The following is a 27,805-nucleotide window of genomic DNA, read 5'->3' as shown; positions in this document are numbered from 1 at the left end:
TGAAAGTCCCAACTTAAAAAAACCCCAAATTATATTTCTTCACCTGTGTTTACCTGCAGGGAGCAGGCAAGAAAGGTGGAGAGAGACTAATTTACAAGAGCGTGTAGTGACAGGACAAGGGGAGATGACTTCACACTGATAGACAGTGGGGTGAGAATGGATATTGGGAAGAAATTATTTCCTGTAAGAGTGGTGAGGCACTGGTACAGGTTGCCTAGAGAAGCTGTGGCTGCTCTGTCACTGGAAGTGTTCCAGGCCAGGTTGGATGGGGCTTGAAACAACCTAATCTAGTGGTAGGTATCTTTGCCTATGGCAGGGGAGGTTGAAACAAGATGAGTTTTAAAGTCCCTTCCAACACAAACCTTTTTGGGAATCTGTGACCGAGCCTAGAGGTAGTTTTTTTGCTGTGGATCTGTGGGGCTTTTTTTAAAGCTCCTGTCACTATATGCTGAATGCTTGTTTGAACATCAGGTCTTTGCTAAGCTGTGCTATTGCAGTGTTACCAGGATAATTTGGATAGGTGCTAGAAATTTTCACACTCCTCAGTTGTCCTGAAGTATTTAAACTTTGCTGATTTTAAATCTTCCATCCTAAGTGCAAGGGTAATGGGAGGATGCTATATCCTGAAAGCTCACAGCAAAATGTAATGCTGTAAAGTCAGTGAGGTCTGAGGCGGAAAGGACTTGGATCAGCACATTTCCTGTTTCTACAACAGCACCTTTTTGTGCCTTCCTCCAGTCTGCCTTAAGGCTGTAACCCTGAGGGCTGTACCTGTAGGGCATACTCAGGGTAGCATCAGATTTGCTACAACACTGTCCCGATATATGATTGTGCGGGTCTTCCCCCTCGCAAGCACTAGCTTCAGTGTCATGCCAATCTCTTTTGTTGCTTTGTTTAGTTTGGCAATTCTTTTTGAACCTCAGTTTATCTGGAATAAGCTTTCTTTTTGCCAAAGCAGAAAACCTTTACAGATGACCTTGAAAGAGCAGCCTACTTCTTAGATACAGTTATCTGAAGAAAGTCCCTGACTGCCAGGCCGACTGTTCTGAAGAAAAATCTCTTGCATGGGCTAGGAATTATGAAGCCTTTTTAGCCAGAACTGCACTGAGAGCACATAGGAGGTAAAATACAGCATAGCCACACTGGAAAAACACACTCAGTGAACTTCCAGACTTTAGAGGAAGAATTGTAGCCCTGTGGTATGGGTATGTCTCATTTTCCCTGTGAGAAACAAGTTATGGCTTAACAGGCACCCGTTTGCTGACATAATTGTCTGTACTAAGGGTTCCTGCTGGCTCAGCTGCATTGCTGGAGTTCACACTGCTGAGTGGCAAAGGGAGGATTGCAGTGAGACCTGGCTTGTGGCCGCTCCTGAAAATCAGGCTGTTGCCTCTGTTGATGACAACATTCTCATTTCCAGTGGCAGTAGCATGCTGGACTGTCCCAGAACAGGACAGGGAACATATGACCTCTTTGCAGCATGACATTGCATCACTACAGCGTGAGCTGAGTGAAGAACACGTGACCCATGTTCAGTAGTCTGTGCAAGGAGGGAGAGTCAGTCTGCACCTGCAGACAATCCCTCAAAGGGCAGATTCACAACCAAGCAATTCCAGTTTCAGCTGTTCCAAGGGGTTTCAGCTCAGGGTGCCAGGTGAGAGCCTTTGTATCTGGAAACTTGTCTAACTTTACCAAAGAAGGTGTTTTCTGTCACTCTGAGGTTGACATGTGACTGAGGACTTGTCCTTTTATTCTGGGGTTGCTTTTTGGTTTTTTTCCCTGCTCAGTTGCTCCTATCCAGTAAGGAGAGGATTTAAGTAACTTCCTCCAGTCTCCCATTTTGCCTTGTTGGCAGCTGGAACTCCCTTGGTACTGGTGCTGCTCAAATGCCACAGTCTCCTGATGCTTGGGAGGCAAGGCTAGAAATTTGTTTAATTCCACAGACCTGGGGAGGAATATCTCAGCAAAACTTGCCAACAGCTTTTGCAGATTTATCTTGGCCCAGCATGTTAACAGCAAAACCCATGGAACAGTTCCTTGGAAAATCAATTACTCTGTATGCAAAGCACCTCAACAATGTTCTGCAAAGAAAGAGAGCAGAGCCGTGTAACCTTCACAGTGGGCTGGGCAGCTTTACGTTTGTCTCCGGTGATTCTCCAGGATCCACACCAGCAATGGCAGTAGGGATGTTGACATTTTAGAACAGTTAGTGTGTTTTTCCAAGCATCTAATGTATGCTGTGCTTCCTCAAATTCAGTCAGAGGAGAATGTGCAACTCTGCAAAACTCCAAGGTTTTGTTTGGCTCCCAAATTGCAGTCAGCTGCAGAGTTTAGATTTTCCTATCTGACACTTCACTGTTTGTTTTTTCATTCTCCTGGGGTAGAAGAACATAAACTAAAGGCCTGTTATGTGCCTGTCATGTCTGGGCCATCACCTCCCTGTTGTAGAGCACAAGATTACCATTGGAGAGGGACATGGCTCTGGATAACTTCTGTCCTGCTGCATTTAGGATTTATCAAAATAATATTTCCAGACCCCCTGAGTTGGATGTATGGTTTTCCATGGGCCTTGTTCTGTGCTGACCCTGGCAGCTGCCCTGGTGTGAGGCTCGGCTTTGATGCTGTCCTCCTCATTACCAGTTTTTGGGATTTCAGGTGAACTGAGGCCATAGTGTCTCAGGGAAGCAGCTGGTTTCATATTTGGCTGTCCAAATGCCTGTGCAGTGTGATTGTAGCTGGTGGCACAGGGTTCCCTCTGCCACCTGAGCAGCTCAGGGACCACACAGGTGTTGCTGAGGTCCAGGTGCCTGTGTAGTACCCACTGGAGGGCAGCACAGGCCACTTCAATCCTCCTTCCACTGTGATTGCCAACTGTTCCACAAATTTCCTCCCACATTTTACAGTGCTAGAGTTCTGCCTTTTATTTTCTTAGCCTGCTGATTATTTGGGTTAGACCTTCAGAGCAAGAATTTGGTGGAGTTCACATAGATTGATTCAACCTGACTGTGAAATGCAAAGCAGTTGACTGTTAGGAATAAACTGTCTGATCCAGGGAGACTGGATATGGGTAAACCACAACCAGAACTGCTGAGGTAACACAGAAGGAAAGAAATATCAGAGTTGAGCTTTGGTTATGAAGGGTCCCAGCTAAGGGATATAAAAACATCTTTAGACTGAAGGGATCTCTGTCTGTGCGTCATCATAAGATGTTAGGTCTGTCTGCAGGTTGCTTCAGCCATGGAGAAATGGAAGACAGCAATCCGTGAGGCCCAGACCTTCTCCCGTATGCATGTACTGCTGGGGATGCTGGATGCCTGTATCAAGTGGGATATGTCAGCAGAGAATGCCAGATGCAAAGTGTGTCGCAAGAAAGGTACGCATTCGTGCCCACAGAATTCCTGCCTGTGCAACAATTGGATGCTGTCACCTCTCTGCTGTGCTATGTGATGTGTCATTGTAGTCTGTCACTCTGACTATGGCTTTATTTTAAGTTCTGAATGTCAGGATTTACAGTCAGTAGCATTGATCTCTCAGAAACATTTGACCCTGACTCCAGTAAACCATTCTTATGTAGCCAGTATTGCAGAGCTGCTATCCTCTGGATATTTAGGGTACTTGGACGAAAGTCATCTACAAATCCTTCTGGGAACATTCGTGCAACTGTCCATTCCCTAGTTTCATTTTTGGAATAGTCTTTGGATCTCTGAGCCTTGTCAGTTAATCCTGTCTTTTAGAAAAGGAGCAAGCACGGAGGGGTTGGGAAGGTTATTACAGGGAAAGCGAGGTGGGATATTGCTGCTCTGATGCCAGAGTGGGAGCAGAACTACTCAGTGAGCTGGGGAGGTCACCAAACAGGTGATGAGGGGATACTTTATCTGTGTGCACTGTAGAATGAAGGACTTTAGATCTAGTCTTCGAGGTGGAGGGTGAAGAAGAAGGGGTGTCAGCAGAGATCAGGTGCTGGTATTTGTTCTGTCATAACCTCTCCTGTTGGATGGGAGCCTGGAGGAAAGAGTTTGGTGGTACATTCTGCCTCATCACTTTTATATTTGCTGAAACTGTAGTGGAAAATCAGGGCAGGCAGAGCTTGGGGGACTGCTGGGCAACTTTTGTTTACCACAAGGCTTGCCATCCATCCCTTCAGAGAAGGGCTGAACTGGGGTAATATGTGCCTTCACTGCAGAACCTCAGGGATGTGCCAAACCAGTGCCAAAACTACCCTGCCTGCTGTTGAGTTTCTAGGCAAAAGTAAGGGGGGGCTCACTTGAGAATAACACAGTAGTTTCACAGAAGCTAAGAACTGAGATGTTAGAGAAAGACAAGCTGGCAAGCCCTCTGCTCTTTCTTTTTCTACTTCAGTAAAGGAAAGCTGGCTCACGATTGTTTCCCTGTTTCCCTTCATCAGTGGGAGGCACAAAGAGAGTCCTGCTGCATACTGATTTTCGGTGTAGCCTTGTCACCCTGAGTAGAAAGAAGATACCAAGTAGGTTAACTAGACTGAACATAGAAGTAGAATAGCTCCATTTTTAGCTTACAGCTCTGGGGCCCTGTTTGCCGCAAACTTTCCCCATGTTTGTCTGAGTGGAGCTTCTTTGGCAGATTTCTGTCTTTGCCTTCAATGAAATCTTTGCAGGGTGAGGGGCTTTGCATTGGTTTTGTTTGTTTTTAAATGCTGCTGTCCATAAATAAAGTGGTGGGACAGAAAGAAGGATCCCCAAGGAAGGCCATCAGAGAAAGGGTCCCTGCCCTCACAGGGGACTCTGCATCTTTCTCTTGCTTAATGCTGCCCTCCAGCACTGCAGCAGCTTCTGCCTCTTGGGTTGACTGAGGCTGTGGCCTTGTTGTACTTTCCTAGGTGAGGATGACAAGCTGATTCTGTGTGATGAGTGTAACAAGGCCTTCCACCTGTTCTGCCTGCGGCCGGCACTCTATGAGATCCCAGACGGGGAATGGCAGTGCCCAGCGTGCCAGCCTTCGACAGCCCGGCGCAGCTCACGAAGCAGGTGAGTGACCTTCCTGCCCGTAGTCTTGTCACAGCACAGTCCTGGGCCTCTTTTCACAAGACTCAAACCAGCCTGGAGCAAAGCCCCTTTAGAAGGTTTGAAATCACCCAGTTAAAGCAGCACTGAAACAGAAGAAAAGCAGTTTCAGGATCTAAGTTTAGCATATGTGTGTTGTACTGACGCATTACAAGTTAATGAGTTTTAATAAATAACTTGGGTTTGGAAATGAAAACATAGGCAAAATACCCACCAAAATTAGTTGCACTAAGGGTTGCTGTTTCCTTTGAGCATCTGGTTGGGTTATTTCTTCATGTAGTTGGTGGCTGCAATTCTCTGGGTCCCTGGACTGCAGTGTTCTTGTAAGCTAGAGCAGACATTACTCCAGGCTGCAGCTCAATCCCTACTCTGCTACAACAAGTCAAAATGCCATGCTAATGGTTTTCTGTACCTGATAACCTTAGCAAAACAGGACCATCTTATAATGTGACAAAGGGAATGTGATTTTTGAGGAGGTGTAGTAAATATGAGTAGTTGCCTCCTGACAGCACAGGGTTAAATTGGTTTTTTGAGTTGCAAGCTGGAACTTAAGCATTTTACAGTGAGTGGCATTTGCTAGTGGTAACTGTGCTGCATCTCCCTCTATATCAGTGAGGTGAGGCTGTCAAGTGGCACCTGATGCAGAAGCAGAGAGCAGATCCTCCCTGAGAGGAGCAGCACAATAGAGGTGTGCCAGCCAGTACCGTGCAGGTGGTATATGGCCTTAAAAGTATTACTTACTCCCTGGACCAGCATTTAAGAGTTCATCAGGCTTGTACAGAAATGACAGGGCTTAAAGGCAACTCTTGTAGCATGAGTTCATAGTTACTTTGATATTGTGAGTCACCTGCAAGCTGCTCAGCCCCTAGCCCAGAGCCATCAGGTGGAGAACACCTGTCCTGTTTTCTGCTTTCTGCTCTTGTCTTCCTGGCTGAGATAGGAAAAGAATGTCAGCCTGGCAGATCTTTTACCCTCTGTGCTTTGAAAGTTTTATTCCTTTTATTGCTCAAGATCCTCTTTCTCCAGGAGATTTAGACTCCCACAGCAGCTTTGCCTCTGTTCCCTTTGCCTGGGCATGCTGATTTTTAATGGTCTAAATGAGACCCCCACCAGCAGTGCTCCCTCTAGCTCCGGAATCCCCAGCACAGGAAGGACATCAACCTGTTGGAGCAAGTCCAGAGGCCACCTAGTTGATAGGAGGGATAGAGCACCTCTGCAGTTAGGGAACACTGAGAGAGTTTAGATTGTTCAGCCTGTAAAAGCAAAGGCTTTGGGGTGACCTGATTGCAGTCTTTTAATGCCTGAAGGGAGCCTGCAAAAAAACATGGAGAGAGACTATTTACAAGGGGAAATGGCTTCCTTGACAGAAGGCAGGGTTAAATTGGATATTGATGGGAAGATAGTCTCCTCTGTGAGGGTGATGAAGCCCTGGCACAGATTGCTGAAAGAAGCTGTGGCTGCCCCATCTCTGGAAGTGAAGTAGCTTGGAGTAACCTGCTCCAAATGTCTGAAGTGTCCCCTGCCCATGGCAGGGGGACTGAAGCAAGATTGACTTTAAGGACCCTTGTAGCCGAAACCATTCTGTGATTCTATGAATGATTGAACAGACACAGATGAGAAGCCAGAATGTGCTGGGCAGGGAATCTGCATGGCTTCTGACTTCAGCACGTGAGGAGCCTGACATTCTGTTTACCAGTTTGTTTCCCATAGTGTAAGGAAACCAATTTATTTCCTTAAGTATAGGGAAAATATTCCAGGAGTAAAAAGTGCCCCTCTTGAAACTCTTTAGGCCAGGCCTGGAGACCTGGGCAAATAGCGAATTGTCCTCTCAGGGAGGAGCAATTACACAGCAATCACAGTCTTATAATCCCCTGCCTCATGGTCATGGTGCCTAGAATACCAAAAAATACCACAATTCAGCTCTTGGGAATTTTCAGTCCAGATGCTTAGCTGAGGAAGTGCCCTTTGAGGTGTAGCTATAACTTGATATTCTGGAATACAGCAAGCTACTTTCGGGTGAGCCTGGTGTTTGTTGTACAGCCCAAACAGTACCAGGGCCCCCAGGGCAACTGATGCTCAGGCTCTTGTACCACAAACACATACACCTGCCTTGTTCTAGGAACTATGCAGAGGATTCTGCTGAAGATGAAGGTGAAGAAGGTGAGGAAGCTTCTGATGAACCAGATGCTGAGGAGGAAGAAGAGGAGGAAGAAGACTATGAAGTTGCTGGACTAAAATGTAAGGCTTTGACCATGTAGGGGAATAACAGAAAATAGTAACCCTCCTGCCTTCAGTATCTGAAAACTGATCCTCTTTGGGATGTGTGCTTTTCTTCCTCCAGACCAGGTATAGGCCTGGGAGGTGTCACAGGGAAAGGCTGTGGCTGTGCTGTGGTTACCTGAGGAGCTGGAGTAAACCCTTGGCCATTTGTGATGGGGTCAGCACTAGCAAAGATTGAAACTGCTCACTGCCCAGTCACTCCCTGGGGACACTGACGCTCTTCTGAGGGCTAAGAGGGGTCAATAGAGACTGCAGAGTGGTGGGATTGTCAGTCTGTGCACCTACCAGATTTGTTGTACACTGGAAACTGTTTAATTGCTTATGGGAGCTCTCACCACAGCCCCCTCTCCTTTCTTTTCTTTTTCCCATCAGTTCATAACCCCTTGAGTACAGGACTTCTAGTGATTTGGCAAGGAGGCATTTTGAAATAGGAGGACTAGCACTTCCTCTCTTTATTCCAGTGAGAGGGCACAGTGCTCCAGGTGTAGTGTGGCCTGAACCAGCAACACTCTTTGATACAGAGACCATTTGGGATGCTCCCGGGGCAGCTGGGAGGTTGTTTTCTAGATTCCTCAATGTCTGCTTCTTCACCTAAACATATTTACTATGTGTATCCACTTTGGTTTAAGGGGAGTTTGATTCAGTCTCAGTTGGGCAACTTGCTGCACTGAAAAGCTCCATCTGGGAATGGCACACTGCCAGCATTTGCTTTCTGTCAAACTGTCCTTGACTGACATAACATTAAATATAGGTTGTCTTAAACAGGGCAGGTGGAATCCAGAACTGGGACTCAGAGGATTATCCCATGTTCTTTTGAGGCTTTCCATCCAGGCCTAAGCCTTGATTCCCTTACTTTATTCTGGTTTCGGAGAGGCTCACTGATACCACGGCTGTGCACACTGCTTGTTGTCCTCAGTGTATCCATGTCCACACTTGGAGTGTGTTTAGCCTGTGTTGCATGGCCAAGGCAGGAGCTGAGCCAGGCTTTCCAAACAATGGCAAAAGAGGGTTGCGGTCACTAAAAATAAAGTGCCTAATGCAAACCCTGGCTTTAGAGAGCATTAACATGGAAAGGTCACCATGGAAAACTTTTGTTTTAATAGAGAAATCACATTGATCCTCATGGTGTTTATCCTGAGGGATCTAACCTAGAATGTTGGATTGTCAGACATTTAGCATGTGCTGCACGCTTGACACACAAGTAGAGTGACAGCAGGTGGATGTCGTGCAGCCTCGCCACACTCCCAGCATGATGATTTATGGGACAGGGCTGGATCAACGGCTGCAGCTGAGGTATCCAGTGTGCTGGATACAGCTCAAGGACTTGGGATCAGGTGGAAGGGCTTTGACTTGGGAAGGCAAACACATTCTCCTTGTACAGAGGGTCATGGGAGAAATTTAAGACAAGGGAGTGCGTCAACATGCTTGCATTGCCACCAGTGTAGAGCTCAGAGAGGCAGACTCACACACAGGCAAGTGCATTTCTCTAGGATGTAATGTGGCAGCCCCAAGTCTTGGGGAATAAAATCCCATTGTTTCCCACTTGCAGCACATGGAGCAGCTCCCAGCTGCAGTAATTTGACACTCCCCCTGCATACAGTTCCCTTCTCAGGGGGCTTATCCCACTATGTGGGCCACTTGGAAAAGCACCCATCCCCAAAACTGTGAGGAGCAAAGGGGCAGCAGGAAACTGAGGAAACTCCAGATTTCTGCTCCCAGTGCTTTCAAGAGGGTATGTTGCTTTTTGAGACAGCTGTCTGTCCTTGCATTGCTTTCCTGTCTTTCCCTCAAGCCTTGATGTGTTGGGGTCTCTTGGTGCTGCAGTCAGAGTGGTTTGCTGTGACCTGCAGTGGATGATCCAGGAGCTCCCAGGATTCCCTTGGAGCTTGAGGATTGCTGTGTGTGAGTACCCTTTTAGCAGCAGGCTGTTGCCAGCCATGGCCTCTTCAGGTAGGTGGTGATGACCCACAGATCACCTCTGTAGAAGGTGTGAGACTGCAGCTGAGATGAGGCCAGGTGGTCCTGGGCTCAAAAGCCTGAGTGAGGCTCAGCCTAATGTGGGAGGCAAAGAGTGGTGTCTACTCCCAGATGCACCCAGGCCGCTAAGCCCATGGCTTATCTGTTTCAGTGAGGCCCAGGAAGGCAGCCCGGGGCAAGCAGGGCTCCATGTACTCCTCGAGGCAGGGAAGGCACCAGAGGAAGAAACAGACGCTGCACCCTGTACGGGGACCCCGGCAGCGCACAGCACCTGTCAGCGGTGCAGACATCGATGAGCTGGTAAGAGCCAAATTTCTCCCTGGAGACCACTCACATCCTGAGTTATAAACCAAACAGGTGGCATGCTTCCTCCCATCCCTTTGCAGAGAAATACCCTGAATCCTAGTGGAAGCCCGGGTTGGGCTGTGTTAACAAAGGAGACATATCCTTATGAGCCTGCTGCAGACAGAGCACAGATATGCCAGGCATCCCTCCCCAGCCGCTTTCACACATTGTCCCCTTGAGCAGCAGGCAGCCTGCAGCTTGTTAAAGGTTTTTAAATAGTATCCATATGTCTCTGCAGAGAGGTGGGGGAACTGAGGGGGTCCTGGATGGCAAGGGAATGCCAGCAATGCTGGACCCTTGCTCCCCAGCCTTGGCCATTTTATGACAGTTGCTGTCCATATGGTCACTCCCCAGCGTCCAGGACATAATTTGGCTGGTTTAGGTTTCACTTGATACTTGAAGAATAAAACCATAGGCTCCTGCACAGAGCAGTCTGTGCATGCTGGGTGGTGGGAGCTGCACCAACTGTCTCTGGGGAGCTACACGCCATAGGGGATACGTGAGGATACTCCTGCCTCACAGCCACGTCACAGTGCCCTGAAGATGTGCCATCTGTCCTGTGACCAGCACTAGTGGTGCTGGTGTGTCCTGTCACTCTCCTTGCTCATGGACTGTGGGCTCACTGCTGCTTATGCTAGGTCTGGGGGACTGTGCTTGTGGTCTGTGTTGTACACTGAAGGGCAAGCAAGTTCAGCATAGACAGCCACAGCCAGCACAGAGGGATATTCCAGTAGGGAAAATCTTACTGGAACACCACACTGGCTCAGAGAAGAGGACTTTGCCATGATTTATTACTTGTCCTGGGAAGAGATGGGAGCTGGGTCAGAATAGTGAGTACCTTCTGCTGTGGAGCCTTCCTGTCATTCAGTGTTTTCTTCAGCAGTGATGTACCATGAACTGAGCTCTGGAAGCTATGGGGATGTCCCTGTGCTGGATGTGACCTGTTCTGGGTCCCTGGGCATATGAGCGACCTTGTGCTGAGCCTGCATGGGGACGATGGTGCTCAGGGCACCAGCTGCTCCCTGGGATTTGAAATGGCACAGTCAGCTCTGCCAGGGGAGAACAGCAGCACAAGTGCTTCTCCGTCTGCCTTGGGTGCTGCCTACTGCAAGCTCAAGAGAAGGCAGGGAGGGGGAATTCACATTCTCCATTTACTGGCATTTATTTTTTGGCTGCTTGTTGTGGCCATATTGTCTTTGAACTTACTTTGAAAAAGCCACCTGTTACCAGAGGGGATCTGGGCAGTTTGTGATCTGTTCCCACCAAGCTCCTGAATGGAACTGCTGTCCTGAACCCAAGCGGCTGCCGCATGTCATAATCACAGAATGGCCTGGCTTGGAAGGAGTCCTAAATGCATCTCGTTCCAACCCCTCTGCCATGCGCAGGGACACTTTTGACTAGACCAGATTGCTCCAAGCCCTGTCCAGCCTGTCATTGAACACTTCCAGGGATAGGGCAGCCACAGCTCCTCTGGGCATGGCAGTGCCAGCCCCTTGCCATGTTCAGAGGGAAGAAATGTCCTGGCTGTGCTAAGAACTATCTCCTTTGGTCTCAGGGCTGTTAGCTGAGCCCCGAAGCCTGTAGCAGTTCCCTCCTTTTACCAAACACCCTTTGTGTGGGCAGGTTCTTCAGACAAAGAGGACAGCGCGTCGCCAGAACCTTGAGCTGCAGAAGTGTGAGGAAATCCTCAGCAAGCTGATCAAGTACCGCTTCAGCTGGCCCTTCAGGTGAGGGCAAGTGACATCTTCCTCCTCTGTGGGCAGGACTGGCTGCAGACTGTGTGGGGAAGTGGGCTGGCTGTGGTGCAGTCCTGCCAGATCCACTTGGGAGACTTGGGGCTCCAAAAGCAAGTAATATCTGGGAAGAAGTTGCTCCAGAAGAAACCACCATATTCTCAGTCTTCTGCTGGACTGAAGACATGGTGCCCTTCTGAGGTGGCAATCTTTGGGGCTGATGCAGGAGGTAGGTGTTCTCTACTGCCCCCAGGATTTTTGGAGCAGTGAGGTGCTATGACTGGCGGAAGCTTCCCTCATGGACCTTCCCCATGCCTGAACCAGCTCCCTGGGCTCCTGTGCTTCCCATTCCCGTGCCATAGGGCTGATGTGTCTGTAACATCATAGAGTTATTGCTTGGGCTTCTTGCACCACTGTGGGGCTGCAGGTCAGGGGTGCCACAGGGGTGAAGGGGTGGCAGGACCCCACTTCTCTGCAGTGGTGCCAGGGTGTGCATTCACTACCTATAGCTGTGGCCCTTCCTTTGCAGGGAGCCAGTGACGACAGAGGAAGCTGAAGACTACTTTGAGGTCATCAGCAACCCCATGGACTTCCAGACTATGCAGAGCAAGTGCTCTTGTGGCAATTACCGCTCTGTGCAGGAGTTCCTCTCTGACATGAAGCAGGTGTTCTCCAATGCTGAGCGCTACAACCAGAATGGGAGTCACGTACTGTCCTGCCTGGAGAAGACAGAGCAGTGTTTGATTGACATGGTGCACAAACACCTGCCAGGCCACACATATGCACGCAGGAAACACAAGAAGCTCTCTGCCAAATGCCAGGGACTTGAGGAGCAAGAAGGGGACAGTGAGTCAGAGCCCCTTGAACATTCCCGGGGGCGGAAAAGGAAGAAATGAGGGATGGGGAGGCTTAGGGGAAGAGCCAGAACTGGAGCAGGCCCTCTGGTGCTGCCAAGCAGTTGGATGGGTTATCTGGAGGGAGTTGAGAAGCAGCAGGCACTTCTCTTTTAATCCAGCCTTCCCTTGGGCCCATCCTAGTTTTAATTTTTCTGCAATTTCCTCAAGTATTTAGTCATCCATTGAATGGCTATGACTTAATGCTTCCTCCAAAATCTACAAAGCTCTTCATGAGTCTGTCCTGCCAGGAGGGGAAGGTGGGAGGGCAAGGGGAGGGCCTGGCCAAGCTTGGCTGGGCAGAGGAACACCAGCATGCTCCAGTTCAGGCACTGTTTGTTTCCTGGAATGAACCTCTTCCTTGCCTCTGCAAGCAGCCAGAGTGCGGTGGGGCCGTCTGCTGCCAATCATATGAGCACACCAGCCTCCAACTGGTGCAGGGGGGGATTGTGTTGCTCCACAGAAGGACTGGGTGCCATCAAGCCAATGGGCTACTCAGACTTGCGTGTATATATTTACATGGTGTTAATTCTGAGCCTTGGTTCCGGGCTGTGTGGGGCAAGCAAGCACTTAGGTGTACTGTGGTCTGGCTTTCACCAGCATCCCAACACCATTGCTCCAAGGTGTTCCTGCTTTCCCCTCTCCTTGGGGAGCAATCCTTGGAGGTCTCAATCCAAGGAGGGCTCTGAGCTCAGCTCCCCACCTGTACATGCCAAGAGCAGGCTCCCTGCTCCCCTGGACCTGCATGCCGTCATGCAGCCCTGTGGAAAGCCAGCAGCAAACCGGAGAGCGTGGGTGTCTGTGCAGCCCGAGGAGAGCTCCAAGGCCAGGGGAGAAGCAGAAATGTGCTGTGTAACTTTCTAAATTAATTTTTTAGTTGAAAGTGGCTTTGTTTCTAGCTGTGATCTTGTACAAAGAACACCTGTAAGATACCCTTGTCTTGCTTTGGCACATGTACAGTTTATATAAAATCATGTTTGCTTTATATTTCCCCCCTCTTTAAAATTCATTTTCCTACCAGTAGCAGGAGTTACATCAGGGGACTTTGCGGGGGGGGGGTGGGGTGGGGGGGGTGGGGACAGGGAGATCCTAGTCTCAGCCACATTCTCACGACATTTTGTAGTAACACCCTTGTTCCTGTGCCATGGCCCAGCACCTGCTCCTGCTGCCCCAGATGCTGACTTTTCCCTAAGAAAAGGGTTTGTTTTCTCATTCTCTCTTACTCTCCATCATGACAGGTTTGGATCATACAATCAGGGCTTGAACTTCTTATCCCAGAATTGTTTGATGTGGAATAAATGGGCTATGGGGCTGTTCAGTGCTGGTTTTGCAACAGAAAAGCAGAAGCAGCTGTTGGAGCTCCTGGAATTTGAGAAGAAAAGAATAATCAATTACAAATTGCAGCCTAGTTTTGTGAATGTTTTAGTTTTGGGGGTTTTTTTTAACAGGTACTTGTTTTCAGTTCTGGACTGTCAATGACTGCAGATGAGGCAAGTTTCCAGCCCCTTCCCTCTCCTCAGCCTCACTCCCTGCCCCACAGAATAGCACTGACATGTATATCTCACACATCCCTTCAGAGGCTGTTTTGTCTTGTTTACTAGAGGTCATTTCCTGCAGGTCCTACATGGTGGAACCTTTGGAACTGCACGTTTTCTTAAAAATCAGTGTCATTTGGGGGGAGGGGGTTTCTGCAAAGGGCTGTACTTGTAATAAATTGGAAACTTAAGAATAAACATTATGTACTTGTGTTTGTAAACATGGCTTGTGTGAGTTCTTTGTTGGTCCCTGTCTTGGTGTGGGATTGTCTGATATGGCTCTCCTCTGCCTTCCTAGAACTACCACTGGACATCTCTGGAACACAAATGGAGCTGTGGCATAAAGGAATGGTGAGTCAGGATCAGATCAGCTTCTGGGATGGTGCTGGTGTGTCACCCTCCCTAAGGACAAGGAACAGAACTATGCTCTGCCTGCCCCTGGAGTGGGGAGCAGTCCTTGTTCCTTGTGTGCTGGAGGGTGCCAGTGTGACTTATCTTCCCTTCCATTCAGGGTGGCACTGAGTACTCTGTAGGGACTACCTCCAGGTGATGGGAAGCTGGGATGTCTCTTCTTTTGCACTAGCATGGCCTAGCTACCCCCAAAACCTCTTCGCTCACGTTGGTGTGTACTTTGCAACCTGAGCCATGCTTGCAGTAAGGATTATTGCTGCTGTGTCCCAGGCCCCCATCCTGATCTCCAGCAGCCTAGTAGGGACACTTGGAACTCCAAGGGCGGCAAGGCTGGAGCAGTGACCTGCCAATGCTCATGACCACAGCTGTGACACAAAAAGTTTGGCCGAAACATTGCTTGTTTCTGCTGGGACAAAGAGGGTTCATGGCTGTCTTCATCCTGCTCCTCACTCCAGATCTGCGCTGGGAGTGTTCCAGACAGGCCCCATACTGGAAATCCTGATGGGTTTAAGGGCTTGAAGCCTCTCATCAAGGGGCGGATGCTGTTTTCCCTGGAGAACCCTCCTCTCTCCACAGGAGATAGTTTGGCTTGCTTGCCATGCAACAGGACCTGGGTGAATCTGAGTGGCTCCAGCTGGGATATTTCCAGGCTTCAGTGTGGAGATCTCACTAGCAGCAACTGCTCCAAGACCTTTTGGGAGACTGGTTTTTTATAGCAGCCTCTCCATGGCATCGGTGTCCTGTGCAGGGCTATAAATAGCTGTCCTCACACCTGGCAGGGCAGTGTGGGGACTTGGCGGGCAGCCAGAGCCCTGCTATCACCATCATCAGCCCTGCTGCACCTGCTGCCTGAAACAAACCCCCCCAGGAGCTCCTATGATTGCTGGAGTTCCAACATGGCCTCGGGAAAATGAGACCCAACTTTGGCCCCCTGGATTTCCTCATGGCTTAATTCTCAATCATTAATTAATGTTCTGGGTAATGGGGGGGTTTTAGCAGATTCCCAGAGAACAGTGGCTTTTCTTTTGTTACTCAAACCTGGAGGGAGTGTCCATCCATGTGAGAGTAGATAAACTCCAAGGCTCAGCAAATGCCAGGAGTGAAAAGACTCCGCTTCTCTATGCTGAGCTGGACCAGGATGTCAGGATATCCTGGCCCCAGTCTCACCCAGCTGGCAGCCCCAACTCACCCTCCACAGCCATCCCAAGCCAGGCACTGCCCTGGCTGAACTGCTGAACCCTACTTGTTGCTTGCTGGGGATTTATTGGAGGCAGATGTTTGGTGTCCTTGGGGCTACTCTGAGGAGGATGGAGATGGGATGCAGGGATGAGTTTGGGTGGGGGTATACAGAGAGAGCGTGAACCCCACAGCACAGGGTTGAAAGAAGCTGTGACTAGGAGCCAGCAGTGTCCCTGGGCCAGTCCTTCCCTGTGTGACAGCTCTGCTTTGCAACAGGCTCTATGGAGCTGTGTCCTGGCCATGCTCAGCTCTCAGGACTGGCAACCTCCAGTGGAGCCAGCTGGGCTGCTGGGGCTGATAGTGGGCAGTGGTGGGCGCCAGCGGCCCCTCTGGGGCCCGATAGCAGGGACCCATTGTGACAGCTTATCTGGGTGAGCACTCCAGAGGCAGCTGCTCCTTGGCAAGTGCTGGGCGCTCAAGGGCAGCCTGTCCCCAGGGGTGCCGCCATCTGGGCACCAGCACTGGGCTGCATGCCTGGTGCACAAGGTGAATCCAACTGGCTCAGGGCTTAGCACCCAGGGCAGAACCCAGGGAGAACACATGGCTATTTATCCCCTTCCCAAGCAGCTCCTGCCTAGAGCCATGCCCAGCTCCCCAGCTGGACTTTGGAGCCTGTCCTGCAGCCAATATTGACTCTCCTGCCCCTGGTCATAGCCCTTTTCTCTGCCCAAAACAAACTTTCCTGTGCAAGGGAGCTCCAGAGGCTGCAGCCCACCAGTGCTGGGACCAGGTAGGGTCTCTGCCCTAGCACCATCATCACACCAGCCTGGGGAAGGGGCTGGATGCCTACCAGCACAGCCAGGGGCACCCAAATCTGTTGAGAGACTCAGTGTCTGCCCAGTGACACCACATGGCACTAGGGGCTCCTTCACACATTTTCTCAGCTCAGTGACCCAATTTTTCCTGCCTTCCTGGCATCCCAGGTGTGGCAGGGAGCAGATTAAAGGTGCTTCACCAATCCCACCATCACAGCAGCACAAAGCCCTGGCGCAACTCGATGGTGGGTGAGGGGTCCCAACCACAGCCCTTGCCCCCACTCCAGCCACTGGGGGGAGTCTTGCCCCTGTCCTCCAGCCACAGTTTGGTAGTCTGAGCCGTGAAAGCTTCATCAAATGGGGGCCAAGTGCTGTTGGGGTGAGCAGTGGATGCCAGTTTGAGTGCTGGAGAGAGAGTCCATTGCTGGATTGTTGCTCCCTGGACAAGGGTTGACCCTTCCTGGAGTCCAGATCAGCCCAGCCTGCAGGCTGACTAATTAGATGGACAAGTATAAGCATTACTAGAGCTGTGTTGCCACTACAAATCCTGCTTGCCACAGGCGCTGCACACCAACCCTGCCACAGCCCCCTGCCCACTTCTCTTCCCTAGCACATCCATGGGGACAGCCAGGCAAAACAGCCCCACCAAACCCCTAGAAAGACGAGCTGGCCCCTGCCAGCCCCTCAGGATGTCTCAAGGTAGGGTAGGCACTTGCCCCACTCTGAGCCCCTGCAGAGCCACACTCCTGCCCACCAGCCCCGGCTCCCCCTGCCAGCTCCACCAGCACCAGGCAAAGCTTGAATTTCCCTCCAGACAATGGGGAAGGCGAGCTGGGATTGTAACCAGAGCAGGAGATAAATAAAGCTGCCCAGAAGTTTCCATTACCCGCACCTAGGATTTCTGCAGGGGGACTTCAAAGCTGAGCCCTCTCTGCCCCAAGGTCCCCTGACCCCAGCCCATCTCCCTGGCTCCCAGCCTGCCCCCTCAAGGCCCCTCAGCCTGGCACCGAGGCTAATCACCTTCAAAGCATGGAGTGGAAAAGATGATTCGTAAGTGTCATAGCACAGGAAAACCCTCTTTTTCCTCCTTCTCCTCCTCCTCACTGCTGGGTAGAACTGGCCCCAGGGAAGCCACGGAGGGGAACTGGATGGTGGTACCTGCTGGTACCACACTCTTGCCAGTGACAGAGGTGCCCTGTCATGGCCTGGCCTGACATGAAAGCCCCCAAACTGGGGTGGGGTCCCATGGGGGAGCTCTTGATCCCCTGGAATCCCTGCAAACAGCACCAGGCTTGGATCAAATAACACATCCAGGGTTTATTGTTTTTTCCATTCCTCTCAGCTAATGATCAAAAAAAATTAAAATAAATTACAGAATTAAATAAACATGGATGGATTATTCCTCTCCCTGTTCCTTCCCCACCATCCCCCAAAGAAAGCATTAGAAGAGTCACTGGATTTGGCAACAGCAACAACAAAACATCCTCTAGGAAAAAGCGGCTACTTGTTGGTGAGTGGTGCTGGGGGATCCTGCACCCTCACCCCCCTAAACCTGGGAGTGTCCCTCCTGCTGCCACACAGCCTTTGCCCCTTACCCACGAAGCCACTTCTTCCAGTGTGGGGGGCAGCCCCCACCTCTAGACGTGAGTTGGGTTGTCCAGGTATGGGTCCGTCTTGGTCATGTGCAGCATGACTGTGGGGGCTTTGTAGTGGCAGTGTCCCCCGCCACAGCTGACCCCACTGCAGGGCTTGCTCCGCGTCCTCATGCCCAGCCGCCTGTTGCACAGGCTCTGCCAGGTCTGTAGCGTTTTAGAGCTCCACACCCACACTCCGCTGGTGATGCCCACCACCAGTGACATGAAAATCTTTAGCATGAAGACAGCCACAGTGGGCACCGAGGCCTCAAGGGAGCAGTCGGCGGCACGGCGGCCAGGCAGGTGTAGGCAGCCATGCTCCAGTGCCCGCAGCATCCAGTAATCCACATTCAGCCGCTCGTAGAAGTAGCAGACAATGACACAGGTGGCTGGAACAGTGTAGAGGATGGAGAAGACCCCAATCTTCACCATCAGCTTCTCCAGCTTCTCTGTGTTGGTGCCACCCGTCTTCATGATCTTCCGGATGTGGAAGAGGGCAACAAAGCCAGTGAGGATGAAGGAGGTGCCGATGACCAGGTAGCAGGAGAGGGGGATGAGGACAAAGCCAGTCAGGGCACTGACGTCCATGCTCCCCACATAGCACAGCCCCGTGAGCTCATCCCCTGCCACCTTCCGCATGGTGAGGATGACAATGGTCTTCATGGCTGGGATGCCCCAAGCGGCCATGTGGAAGTAGCTGCTGTGGGCCTCGATGGCCTCATGTCCCCACTTCTTCCCAGCAGCCAGGAACCAGGTGAGGGTGAGGACAACCCACCAGAGAGAGCTAGCCATGCCGAAATAGTAGAGGATGAGGAAGACAATGGTGCAGCCTGTGCTCTCCAGCCCCTCCTGTATGATGTAGAGATCACCATTCTCGCGGTCACAGGCAATGTTCTCAGCCCCAGCCACAGAGCGGATGATGAAGGCCACAGAGTAGACATTGTAGCACATGGAGAGGAAAATTATGGGCCTCTCAGGATACTGGAAGCGGTGGGGGTCGAGCAGAAAAGTAAGGACAGTGAAGGCAGTGGAGACAAAGCAGAGGGTGGACCAGACAGCCATCCAGATGAAGGCAAAGTCCTTGTCCTCCCGGGACCAGTACACGTCCACCCCGGGGGAGCACCTGGGTGCGCACGAGAGGCTTTTCTCCACGTACTGGAACTTCTCAGGATTGTTGCAAGCCCCCAGCCCATTGGGTCCCCGTCCCTCGGCAGCAGTGCCAGGTGGCCAAGGCCGGGGGGCCACGGGCAGCATACCCTGTCCCTTGTGTGGTTCAGCAGCTGAGGCATTTTCAGGGGCCTCCATGCAGAGGGCATTGGGGTCGTTCTTGGTGGGCAACCTGCCACAGTCAAGTGACTCAGGCCAGCCGAAATTGAACTGTTCCATGATGGGGACGCACTTGTGGCGGGCTTGCTCACACATAGGGCGGCAGGCAGGGATGCTGGCGCTCACCTGATCGGTGCACATAGGTGCGTAGAGGGAGCAGAGGAAGAAGCGTAGGTGAACGTGGCAGCCGTACTCCACCAGCGGCGCGAACTCGTGCAGCTTCAGGGCGGCCTCACGCTGGCTCTCGTGCCCCAGCAGGTTGGGCATGCGGGTCAGGTTGTACCCGATCCCCCGGCACATCGGGATGTCCACAGGCTGGCACCGCGCCGCGCGCCCCCGCGGGCCCTCCAGTCCCGCCAGCTCCAACCCGCGACCGCCCACTCCAAAATGCCACAGCACCCACAGGGCCACCCGCAGCCGTGCCGCCGCCATCGCCCGCCGCCCGCACCGGCCCCGCGGCTGCTACAGCTCCGCCATCGCCCGGCCACGCTGCCCCCGCCGCCACGGGGCCGATCGCTGCGGTGCTGGAGGCGCCGCGCCGGGGCAGCCTCCGGCCCCGGCCCCGGCCCGCGCCATGCGGCGGCGGCCCCGCCGAGCGCCCCGCGCCGCCCCGCTCCCGCCGACACCGGCAGCTCCCGCCGAGCGCTCCCGCCCCTCCCCGCCCCGCCGGGCGTGTCTGGGAGGGGGCTGGACGGGACGAGGAGGGGTGGGGGACGGGGGGCGGGACCCACGCCGCGAACCGGCAGCGAGGTCCGTGAACAGTGCTGGAGGTCCCCGGCGGCGGGGACACGCGGGCGGGGGAGACGCACACACCACACTTACAGACACACACACGCACACACACACGCACACGTGCACAAACAGAACATTTATACAGGTATAGATACACAGATACACACGTGCGCGCTCTCGCACACACTAATGAGCACGTGTCCCTGTGCACACACGCACACAGGTAACCTACACACTGACGGACATGCACACCCTTCCACACATCTACATACACGCATGTGCACACTCTAACCTGCACATGCCCACAAACACGCACACACACTATCACACATTATCACACACTAAAACACACACACATGCACACATTAACATTCACTAACACACAGAGACATAGCTACACACTAATGTGCACATGCACACATGCATTGACACATGTGCCCATACCGTGTGCATAGCCATGTGTACATACACATACACTCATGCACATGCCCACACATATGTAGACAAGCACAAACAGGCTAACACATGCACACACACATGCACACATAAAAGCATACACATACACTAACATACACATGCACATATACTCAGAGATGGACACAGGTGCACATCCACACACTGCCAGCCAGGCCCCGCACACCCATAGGGGCGTGCACTAGCACATGTTTGCACACATACACCTGGGCACAGGATCACACTTGACCTCACGGCTGCCCAGACGTGGCAGGTGCTGCCAGCCCCCCCCCCCCCCCCCGCCGTGTGCCAGTAGGGTGTGCATGAGCGGCTGAGCACACTTGGGCACACCCCAGGGCTTGTTGTCCCTGGGGGAGGAATCCTCTCCCCGCAGGGTGACTTCCCTCAGTTTGGGAACACAAAGCGCCACTTTGGTGCCGCTGCTGAGAACTGGAGAACTCACAACGCATGGCACATGGTGCCTATGCCCCTGGGGCTGAGCATGTGGTAGGACAGTGGAAACTCCGGGAAATGGCTCAGCTCCAGTGCCCATAGCACAGGCCAGGAAAGCCATGTCCCCGGCTGAAGGACAATTCAGGGCAGGCACAGGGCAGGGGACAGCAATGTCACTATAAGGCCAGGGCAGCTCCTGGGAGGCGACATAAGTCAGGGTGGTCAAGCTGGGGCTGCCAGACCCTGCAGTCCAATGTCCCACTCACAGGGTGACAAATTACATCCAAGGCATGGGGAGGTGTTACACTCTGGGGGTGGCAGCACCCCTGAGGACAGGTTGTGCTGGCCAGGCCACCATCACAAGGTGTGATCAACAGCCCCCACTACTTTGACCTAGCAATCCCAGGTCAGCCCGGGTTGCTCTGTGCCATCTCCAGCACCCCTTCTGGAGCAGCTTGTTCACCCTGGGGTGATTCCAGCAGGGTCCCTGGAGTGTCCTGTGGGACATCTGGCATCCAGTGCCTGGCTGGCGCCAGGGGGTCCGGGCATCCAGCCATTCCTAGGCATTCTCACAGCCCTGCGATTTCTTTAGTAACAGCATAACAACCTGTCAGCGCGGCTCCTAATCACTGACACCGACTGCGCAGGATCCAAACATCCTGGGTCCAGCACTATAGCGAAATTCCATGGGAGCTGCTTATCAGCCATGTAATGGATCATGAGATAAGGCGCCGCCCCGGAATTTCCCTCTAACATGGGGTGTCTACAGAATGGGCTCTGGGGCCCTGTGAAAAAGTTTATTGGGGGATATTTGAGATTATTTGCGATGTTAGGATGTTTGTCACCTTGGCCACCAGCTCTGGGGGATTCCAGAAATCACTGTCCTGTGTACCAAGCAACACAAAGCAACTTCAGGGGGCTTCATGGCATGTGTAAGGGCCACATACTCTAAGAAATGGCTATTTGGGGGTAGTTTGTGATGTGGTGCAGTCCTGGGGACAAATTGTCACGCATGGCTGAGCAGCAAAGTGATAGGGATGGAGGTGGCACCTGCAGTGTGCTGGGACTTTTCCCTGGGTCCTCATCTCTCCAATCCCCAGACCCAGGGCATGTGTCCTTTGTGAGGTGAGGGACCTAAGGTAGTCACTGCTACTACTCCAGGACACCCCAAATACAACTGTGGCCACTGAGGATTCCCTTCAAGGAACTGATTGCTAAGGAAAGCTGGGAAGCATCACCTGGAAAACCTGAAATGCCTCTGACCCAGCCCTGGCTGCCCAGTGAGGGTCCTGGATGGGTGGTGGGCACAGGCAGGGGCTGGATGAGACCCGAGGTCCTAGCCCCACCTTCCTGGTTCACCCCTACGGGTGCCCTCCACCTGGACTATGTAAGGTTAAGGGGGGCAGGGGAAACAGAGGCACAAATAAATATATTTTAATTTAATTTTCCTTTAATATGTAAAACTGTTGCTCTTGGCTCCTGTTACTGCAGCCTGGCCAAGAGCAACACAGGGATTTTTGAGTCAAGGGGCTCCTTGTAGAGGTGTGGCTGCCCCTAACCTCTGGCCTGCACCTTGGGGTGCCCCTCCCTCACCCCCACCCCTCCCATCCCCCAGGTACTCCACGAGGTGCCCAAGCCCTGCCTGAGCCCCAAGGGCCTTCCCGGAGCTTCATCTCAACCCAGAGGTATGCAGGGGGTATCAGGAGGTACCACCAGCACCCCGAGCCTTGCCCTTGCACTGCCCCACTGCCGGTGCCGGATGGAGAAGTGACCTGTCCCTGCCTGCTGGCACGCCTGGGGAATGCAGGGACGGCGGGGAGGGGGCAGTGCCGGAATGGGGACATCCCGGCCACGCACAGAAGCCGAGATCTCCAGCAGGTCTGGGAGCCCCACAGTGAAAACAAGAACCCCAGGTAGAGCAACACAGAGATTTACGGTCTTGGAAGTGTCCCTGCGCTGCAGATCCAAGATCAATAGCAGAAAGAAAGGGCTCTCAGAACTGCTCAGGAATCCTGCCCAGGAAGCGGCCAGGCAGGCGAGCGGGACGGATCGCCGCAGCCCGGGAGCCTGTGGTTCCTGGCAGAGCTTTGCCCCATTTCCTTTCTTACCGTCAACAGTGCCTGAAACCTGTGCGAGAGCCTCGGAAGGGGAGGGGATGAACGGAAAAAATCCACTGGCTGCCCCCGCCGGGTACAGGGGGCTGCAGCAGTGCCCCTCTGTCCAGCCATGGCAGGGGGGAGTGAGGGCTTGGGGGATCCTCTTGGCATCGGAGATGGGGACAGCCCTGGTGCGAGTCAGTGATGGGGCAGTGGAGGTGGTGGGGTGGAGCAAGAGAAGGGATGGTTGAGCTGGGGAAAGGGTGATGGAGCAAGACAGGAGGTAATGGATGTGGGGAGAGGGAGGGGAGAGAGGATGGGGAAATGGAACTCGGTGAGTGATGGAGTAGGGAAGGGAGTTATGAAGGTGGGGAAGGAGCAGTAGAGTAGAGGAGGGGATGATGAAGCTGGAGAGGGGGACAACAGAGCCTGGGAGAGGGTGATGGAGCAGAAAAGGGAGTGGGGAAGGGAGGAGGTGATTGATCCAAGGAGGAGGTCATCGACTTGGGGAAAGGGTCAGCAGAGCAGGGGAGGGGGCAGTAGGGCAGGGGAGGGTGTATAACGGCAGGGCATCAGAAGATGGAGCTGGGCAATGGATTTGGGAAGCGGGTGGTGTAACTGCGGCAGGACTATGCGCGCTCCTCTGCCCAGCCTTGGCCAGGGCAGCAGGACTTGTTGCAAGGGGGGGGTGGGGGAGGGGCCTCCAGGCCATCACTGCCCTTGCCTCTGACCTGACAAGCCCCCAGATCCCCAGCGGTCCCAGTTCCCACCAGTGTCTGGCTCGTAGAGACAGGCAGGGGCTGGGGCAGGGAGAGGAATCCACCTCGCGAGGACAGACCATGTCCATGTGAGCCAGGGTTCTGGGCACTCTGTGCCCTACCTGCCAGCTAGGAGGCAGGAAATGGCACAGTCCTGCAGGGATCTGGGAGGGATAATTTTCCCTTCCTGAAGAATTTCACAGGAATTGCTGTGCAAAAGGCCAGTGGCTTCAGTTGCAAAAGGATGCCAGTGCCAGGCCGGATGGGCTGGTGAGCAGGTGGAGGGATCCATTCTGGGAGCAACCCATGGGGCTCTGGGCTGGCACCCACCCAGCCAGATTATGCCAAGCCCTCCCCAGCCACCACCTCCATGGGGACACCAGGATCACCACTACTGATCCTCAAGCCCAAGTTCCTCCTGCCCCAGGCACAATCCTGTCAGATGCCAATGCTCACGCACATGCAACAGACTGTGCCCACCATAGGACAACTGTTCTCTGTGCCCCTGGGCAGGTTCTGTGCCATGGGTAGGTGCAGTAGTGGAGAAAGATGGGGATTTTGGGGTCTGGTCCCCAAACAAGCAGGTGGAACATAAACAGTGTCCCCAGGCAGTGTCCCAGTCACCTCCTGGCCTCTGGTGCTCTGCAGGTATTTGTGGTTACAACCCAGCCCATGGTGCAAGGACACTCTGGCCAGGAGTCAGGAATGCAGGCTGACATGTGTGACATTACCAGGGATGCTTTCTGCAGCCTTGTCACCCCATCACAAGTCCCCAGCTGTGGACTTGTGGGTCATGGTGCCAGCCAGCCCACCCTCTCCCCCACACCCCCCCCAAGACCTGGCACCAGTATCCATGGGTCATGACATGCCCATTCACACAGCAGTGACACAAATCAGATAGGAGACACACGGCTCAGGGCATGACCTTAACCCCAGGATCCCTGGGCACCTGAGAGACCAGCAGAGGGATAGGGACCACATGCAGCTGTGGGATTCAGCAGATGGGGCAGGAGGACAGTGGTGTGTCCCAGGAGAGACATGGCTGGGAGAACGAGGGATGAGAAAGACAATGTCTCTACCTCACCCACAGTATTTTATCTGGTGAGTGTGGTGGCAGCATAAGGGGCTGCTTTCAGCTCCTGGCAGCACTGAGACACTTGTCCCCAGCAATGGGACCTCTCCCATCAATGGGGAACCTGGATTGAGGCACATCCCACCCTCAGCCACCTCATTTACCCCTGCAGACCCCTTCTAGGGGGACAGGAGCCAGGTGAGCCCTGGCAGCAGCCATTCACTCTGACCCCTACTGGTGGCAGTGGCTGAAGATTGGAGCAGCTGCCTGAGAGAAGCAGGCGAACGTTTGGAGCTCCCTCCCAGCTGCCTCAGCCCCGGGAAGAGCTGCTCATATACCCCCATGCTGTGCTATGCGACCACCATGTGTTCCCCCAGGTGATCTTCAGTGCCCACCTCTGTTTCCTGGCAACCCAAGGATGGGCCAAGGAGGTTCCTTGTGCTGGGAGCAAGCTCCGAGGTGCTCCCAGACAACATCCCAAGCCAGCACAGAAGCCCTTTCACCCCCAGCCCTGCTTGCCCCGCAAAGTGAAGTTTCTTCCCCAGGATGCCCCATCCCAGGGCGGGTGCTGGCACCAGGTCCCGGTGCTCGCATACACACTCAGTCCTTTCTTCAGCCTCAGCCACAGGCTCAGTGCTGGCAGGAGGCTCCACACTGCACAATGCGCCTCCTTGTTCGCCCGGCCCAGGGCTGGCTTGTGGGGAATGGCAGGGAATCGCCTCCATTTCCTGCTGGAGTTTTATTACATTCACCATATAAATAAATAAATATGATCTGGAGAAGAAGGAGAGAAGCACGGGGCAGGCTGGAGCCAGGCAGAACGTGGGCTGGGACTCAGACTCACAGCACCAGGGCTGGGGCACCCTGGGAGGGGGTAGGAGATGCACCATAGCAGCTGTGTCCTGGATTGTTCATGCCCCCTGGACCCTCAATGCCTTTCCAAAGAGCAGCAAAATCCAGGAGGCAACTGCCTGGTCAGGGACTGTGGTCACCAGTCTGGACTGGAGGAGAATCCTTCTCCCAAGCAGTTTGGGAAGAGTGGGAACCCTCTCAAGCCCTGCCACCTCCTGATGAATTGCTGTGTCACACTGAATGATGCCAAGAACCTCTGCACAGGTTCAGCCTTTTACAGAATAACAGGCTAGACACAGTCAAAGCATCCCCTGGGAAGAAGTAACATCCTCAGAGAGCTGAACCCCAGCCCATGTATGCTGCAGGAGCAGGGAGGGCTCTTGGAACCTGCTAGAAATGGTTTTATCACACCATTGACTTGGCCAAGCTGCCCACTTGGTTGCCAAGACCAACCACGTGTCTCCAAGCACTACCTAAAGGCTCTGTCACCTGTCATTTCCCCTGGGTGCCCCACAGCCATGGAGGGCTTTCTCCAGGTCCTCACCTTCTGGTAATGCCATTGGTGCTGTGGTTCTCCCGCTGCATGGACCAGGAGGAAGAATCCTGGCTTTTCCAGGGCTCTTGGGTTGAGTTGGTGTCAGCTCCCCCACACAGCTGGGCCCAAGTGCAGGGAGAAGGAAGGAGCAGCCCCAACTGATGGTCTCCTGTCCCTGATACCTCTGGGTGAGCATATCTCCTCCCAGTTACTGGACAGAGTTATCAGTGCTGGGAAGCCCCATACTGCACTTCTTCCTTACTTCCCAGGTCACAAACACCTTCTAATAGGTGGCATCCCAGTCTATGGCAGGAAGTTGGAACAAGAGGATCTTTAAGGTCCCTTTCAATCCAAACTACTCTCTGATTCCATGGAAGCAGCCCATGTTCAGGCATCATTCTGATGGTTCCTATTCAAGGTTGGGTCACTCTTTGCTCTGGACAAACCATCTGGCACCAGCATGCTCCTCCCTGAACTGGTTCCTCCTTGAGTACTACGTCTTCTCCTCCTTTCCATATGGAGAACCCGAGGAGATCCTCATCTCTCACGTGGCCAGAGGAGAAAGGAGAAAGTTCCTCAGACATGTCTAACCCGATTACCAGAGAGCTGCTGCAGTGCAACAATTCCATCCCCACCTTCCCTGGGCCCTCTCTGAAGAGGAGCTGCTGTGGATGAGCTGCAGCTCAAGGAGCTGAGTTCCCCAGACCCTTATTTCTCAAAGAACAGAGCCTGATGTCCTGGCAGGGCCAGCTCAAGGGGCACAGAATTTTGACAAGTTTAGGGTAAAGAATTTTCTGCTCTGCTGGAGATGGACCCAGAGCCCTTCTTCCTTTCTGCCTCCCATCACCCACAGAATTTGGGTTCATGTCCAAACGGGAGGCTTCTGATTGGTCATTCTGCTTTTCATTGTAACCAGCTGGTCAGATGGGCTCTGACACCTCTCAGGGATCAGAAAAGCCCTCACCTGCTTGGCCCCAAAAAAAATCCACTTGGGAAGTTCAGACCTGATCCCAGTCTCTCTGGAGGAGATGGGATTTAGGCACAGTGAATCCAAACCTGCAAAGAACTACACCCCAGCTGATTCAAGGGTGTTCCAGAAAAGCAATGTGACCTCTTGCCATTCCCTGCAGCCCCCACCCAGTCAGGAGCATGTCAACCCAACCAGTTTCCTGAGGCACCCATCCCTTGGGGCAGCACTGGTGCATGCAGGGAGTTGGAGGGGTGCATTCCACCAGGGAAGGACTTTGTACTGGAGCTGCACCAGCGTGACCTCCTTCTATCTCAAAAACACCCTAATACGCCAACATCTCTGAAAATATTCAAAATCCCAAAGTTTAAAAAAGAAAGCAAGCAGTACCATGGTGGGGGAGCCAGCTGCTCCTTTTCTTTTCCAAAAAATATCTTCACAAGATGGGACAGTGCCTTGTCAGCTCTATCACCATCACCATCATCATGGCACTAGGAGCTCAAAATAGCAACTTGGAGTGGAAACCCTCAGGTATGTCAAACAAAACCACAATTCCCCATTCACTGGCTAATCCTGTTCTCCTTGAGGGGAAAAAACCCCACGAATCTCCCAGATTTATTCAGCCAAACTCAGCACTTTTGAGTTTTGCTGATGGTGTCTGAATATAGTTTCTCAGAAACAAATAATTTTGCAGGGATTTCTGCTACCTCCATCTCTCCA

At 52.8% G+C, this 27,805-nt stretch overlaps 2 protein-coding genes across 4 annotated transcripts in view; one reads left to right on the top strand and one right to left on the bottom strand.

The window, feature by feature from the left end:
• BAZ1B (bromodomain adjacent to zinc finger domain 1B) overlaps positions 1-13,319 on the top strand; it is a 42,939-nt gene extending 29,620 nt beyond the window's left edge. For all 3 annotated transcript variants that reach the window (XM_050981976.1, XM_030230659.2, XM_030230660.2), the window contains 6 exons: positions 3,226-3,373; positions 4,856-5,003; positions 7,159-7,277; positions 9,448-9,596; positions 11,265-11,368; positions 11,904-13,319. In XM_050981976.1, coding sequence (XP_050837933.1) covers positions 3,226-3,373; positions 4,856-5,003; positions 7,159-7,277; positions 9,448-9,596; positions 11,265-11,368; positions 11,904-12,270 — 1,035 coding nt within the window. In that variant the 3' untranslated portion in view covers positions 12,271-13,319. The remainder of the gene's footprint in view (positions 1-3,225; positions 3,374-4,855; positions 5,004-7,158; positions 7,278-9,447; positions 9,597-11,264; positions 11,369-11,903) is intronic.
• A 4,185-nt stretch (positions 13,320-17,504) lies between these two features.
• On the bottom strand, positions 17,505-19,612 carry FZD9 (frizzled class receptor 9). Its single transcript, XM_018919246.3, has one exon. It carries the CDS (start codon positions 19,597-19,599, stop codon positions 17,845-17,847), a length of 1,755 nt encoding a protein of 584 aa, XP_018774791.2. The 5' UTR covers positions 19,600-19,612; the 3' UTR covers positions 17,505-17,844.
• Positions 19,613-27,805: the final 8,193 nt, after the last annotated feature.

Source organism: Serinus canaria, chromosome 19 (genome assembly GCF_022539315.1).
Source record: "Serinus canaria isolate serCan28SL12 chromosome 19, serCan2020, whole genome shotgun sequence".
In the NCBI taxonomy this organism is placed as follows: Eukaryota; Metazoa; Chordata; class Aves; order Passeriformes; family Fringillidae; genus Serinus; species Serinus canaria.
Note: the sequence above shows the minus strand (reverse complement) of the source record. Positions and strands in the feature narration are given on the sequence as shown.

Bases quoted from the DNA above. Each gene is read 5' to 3' on its own strand.
- FZD9 (XM_018919246.3), bottom strand. From the start codon at position 19,599: ATGGCGGCGGCACGGCTGCGGGTGGCCCTGTGGGTGCTGTGGCATTTT.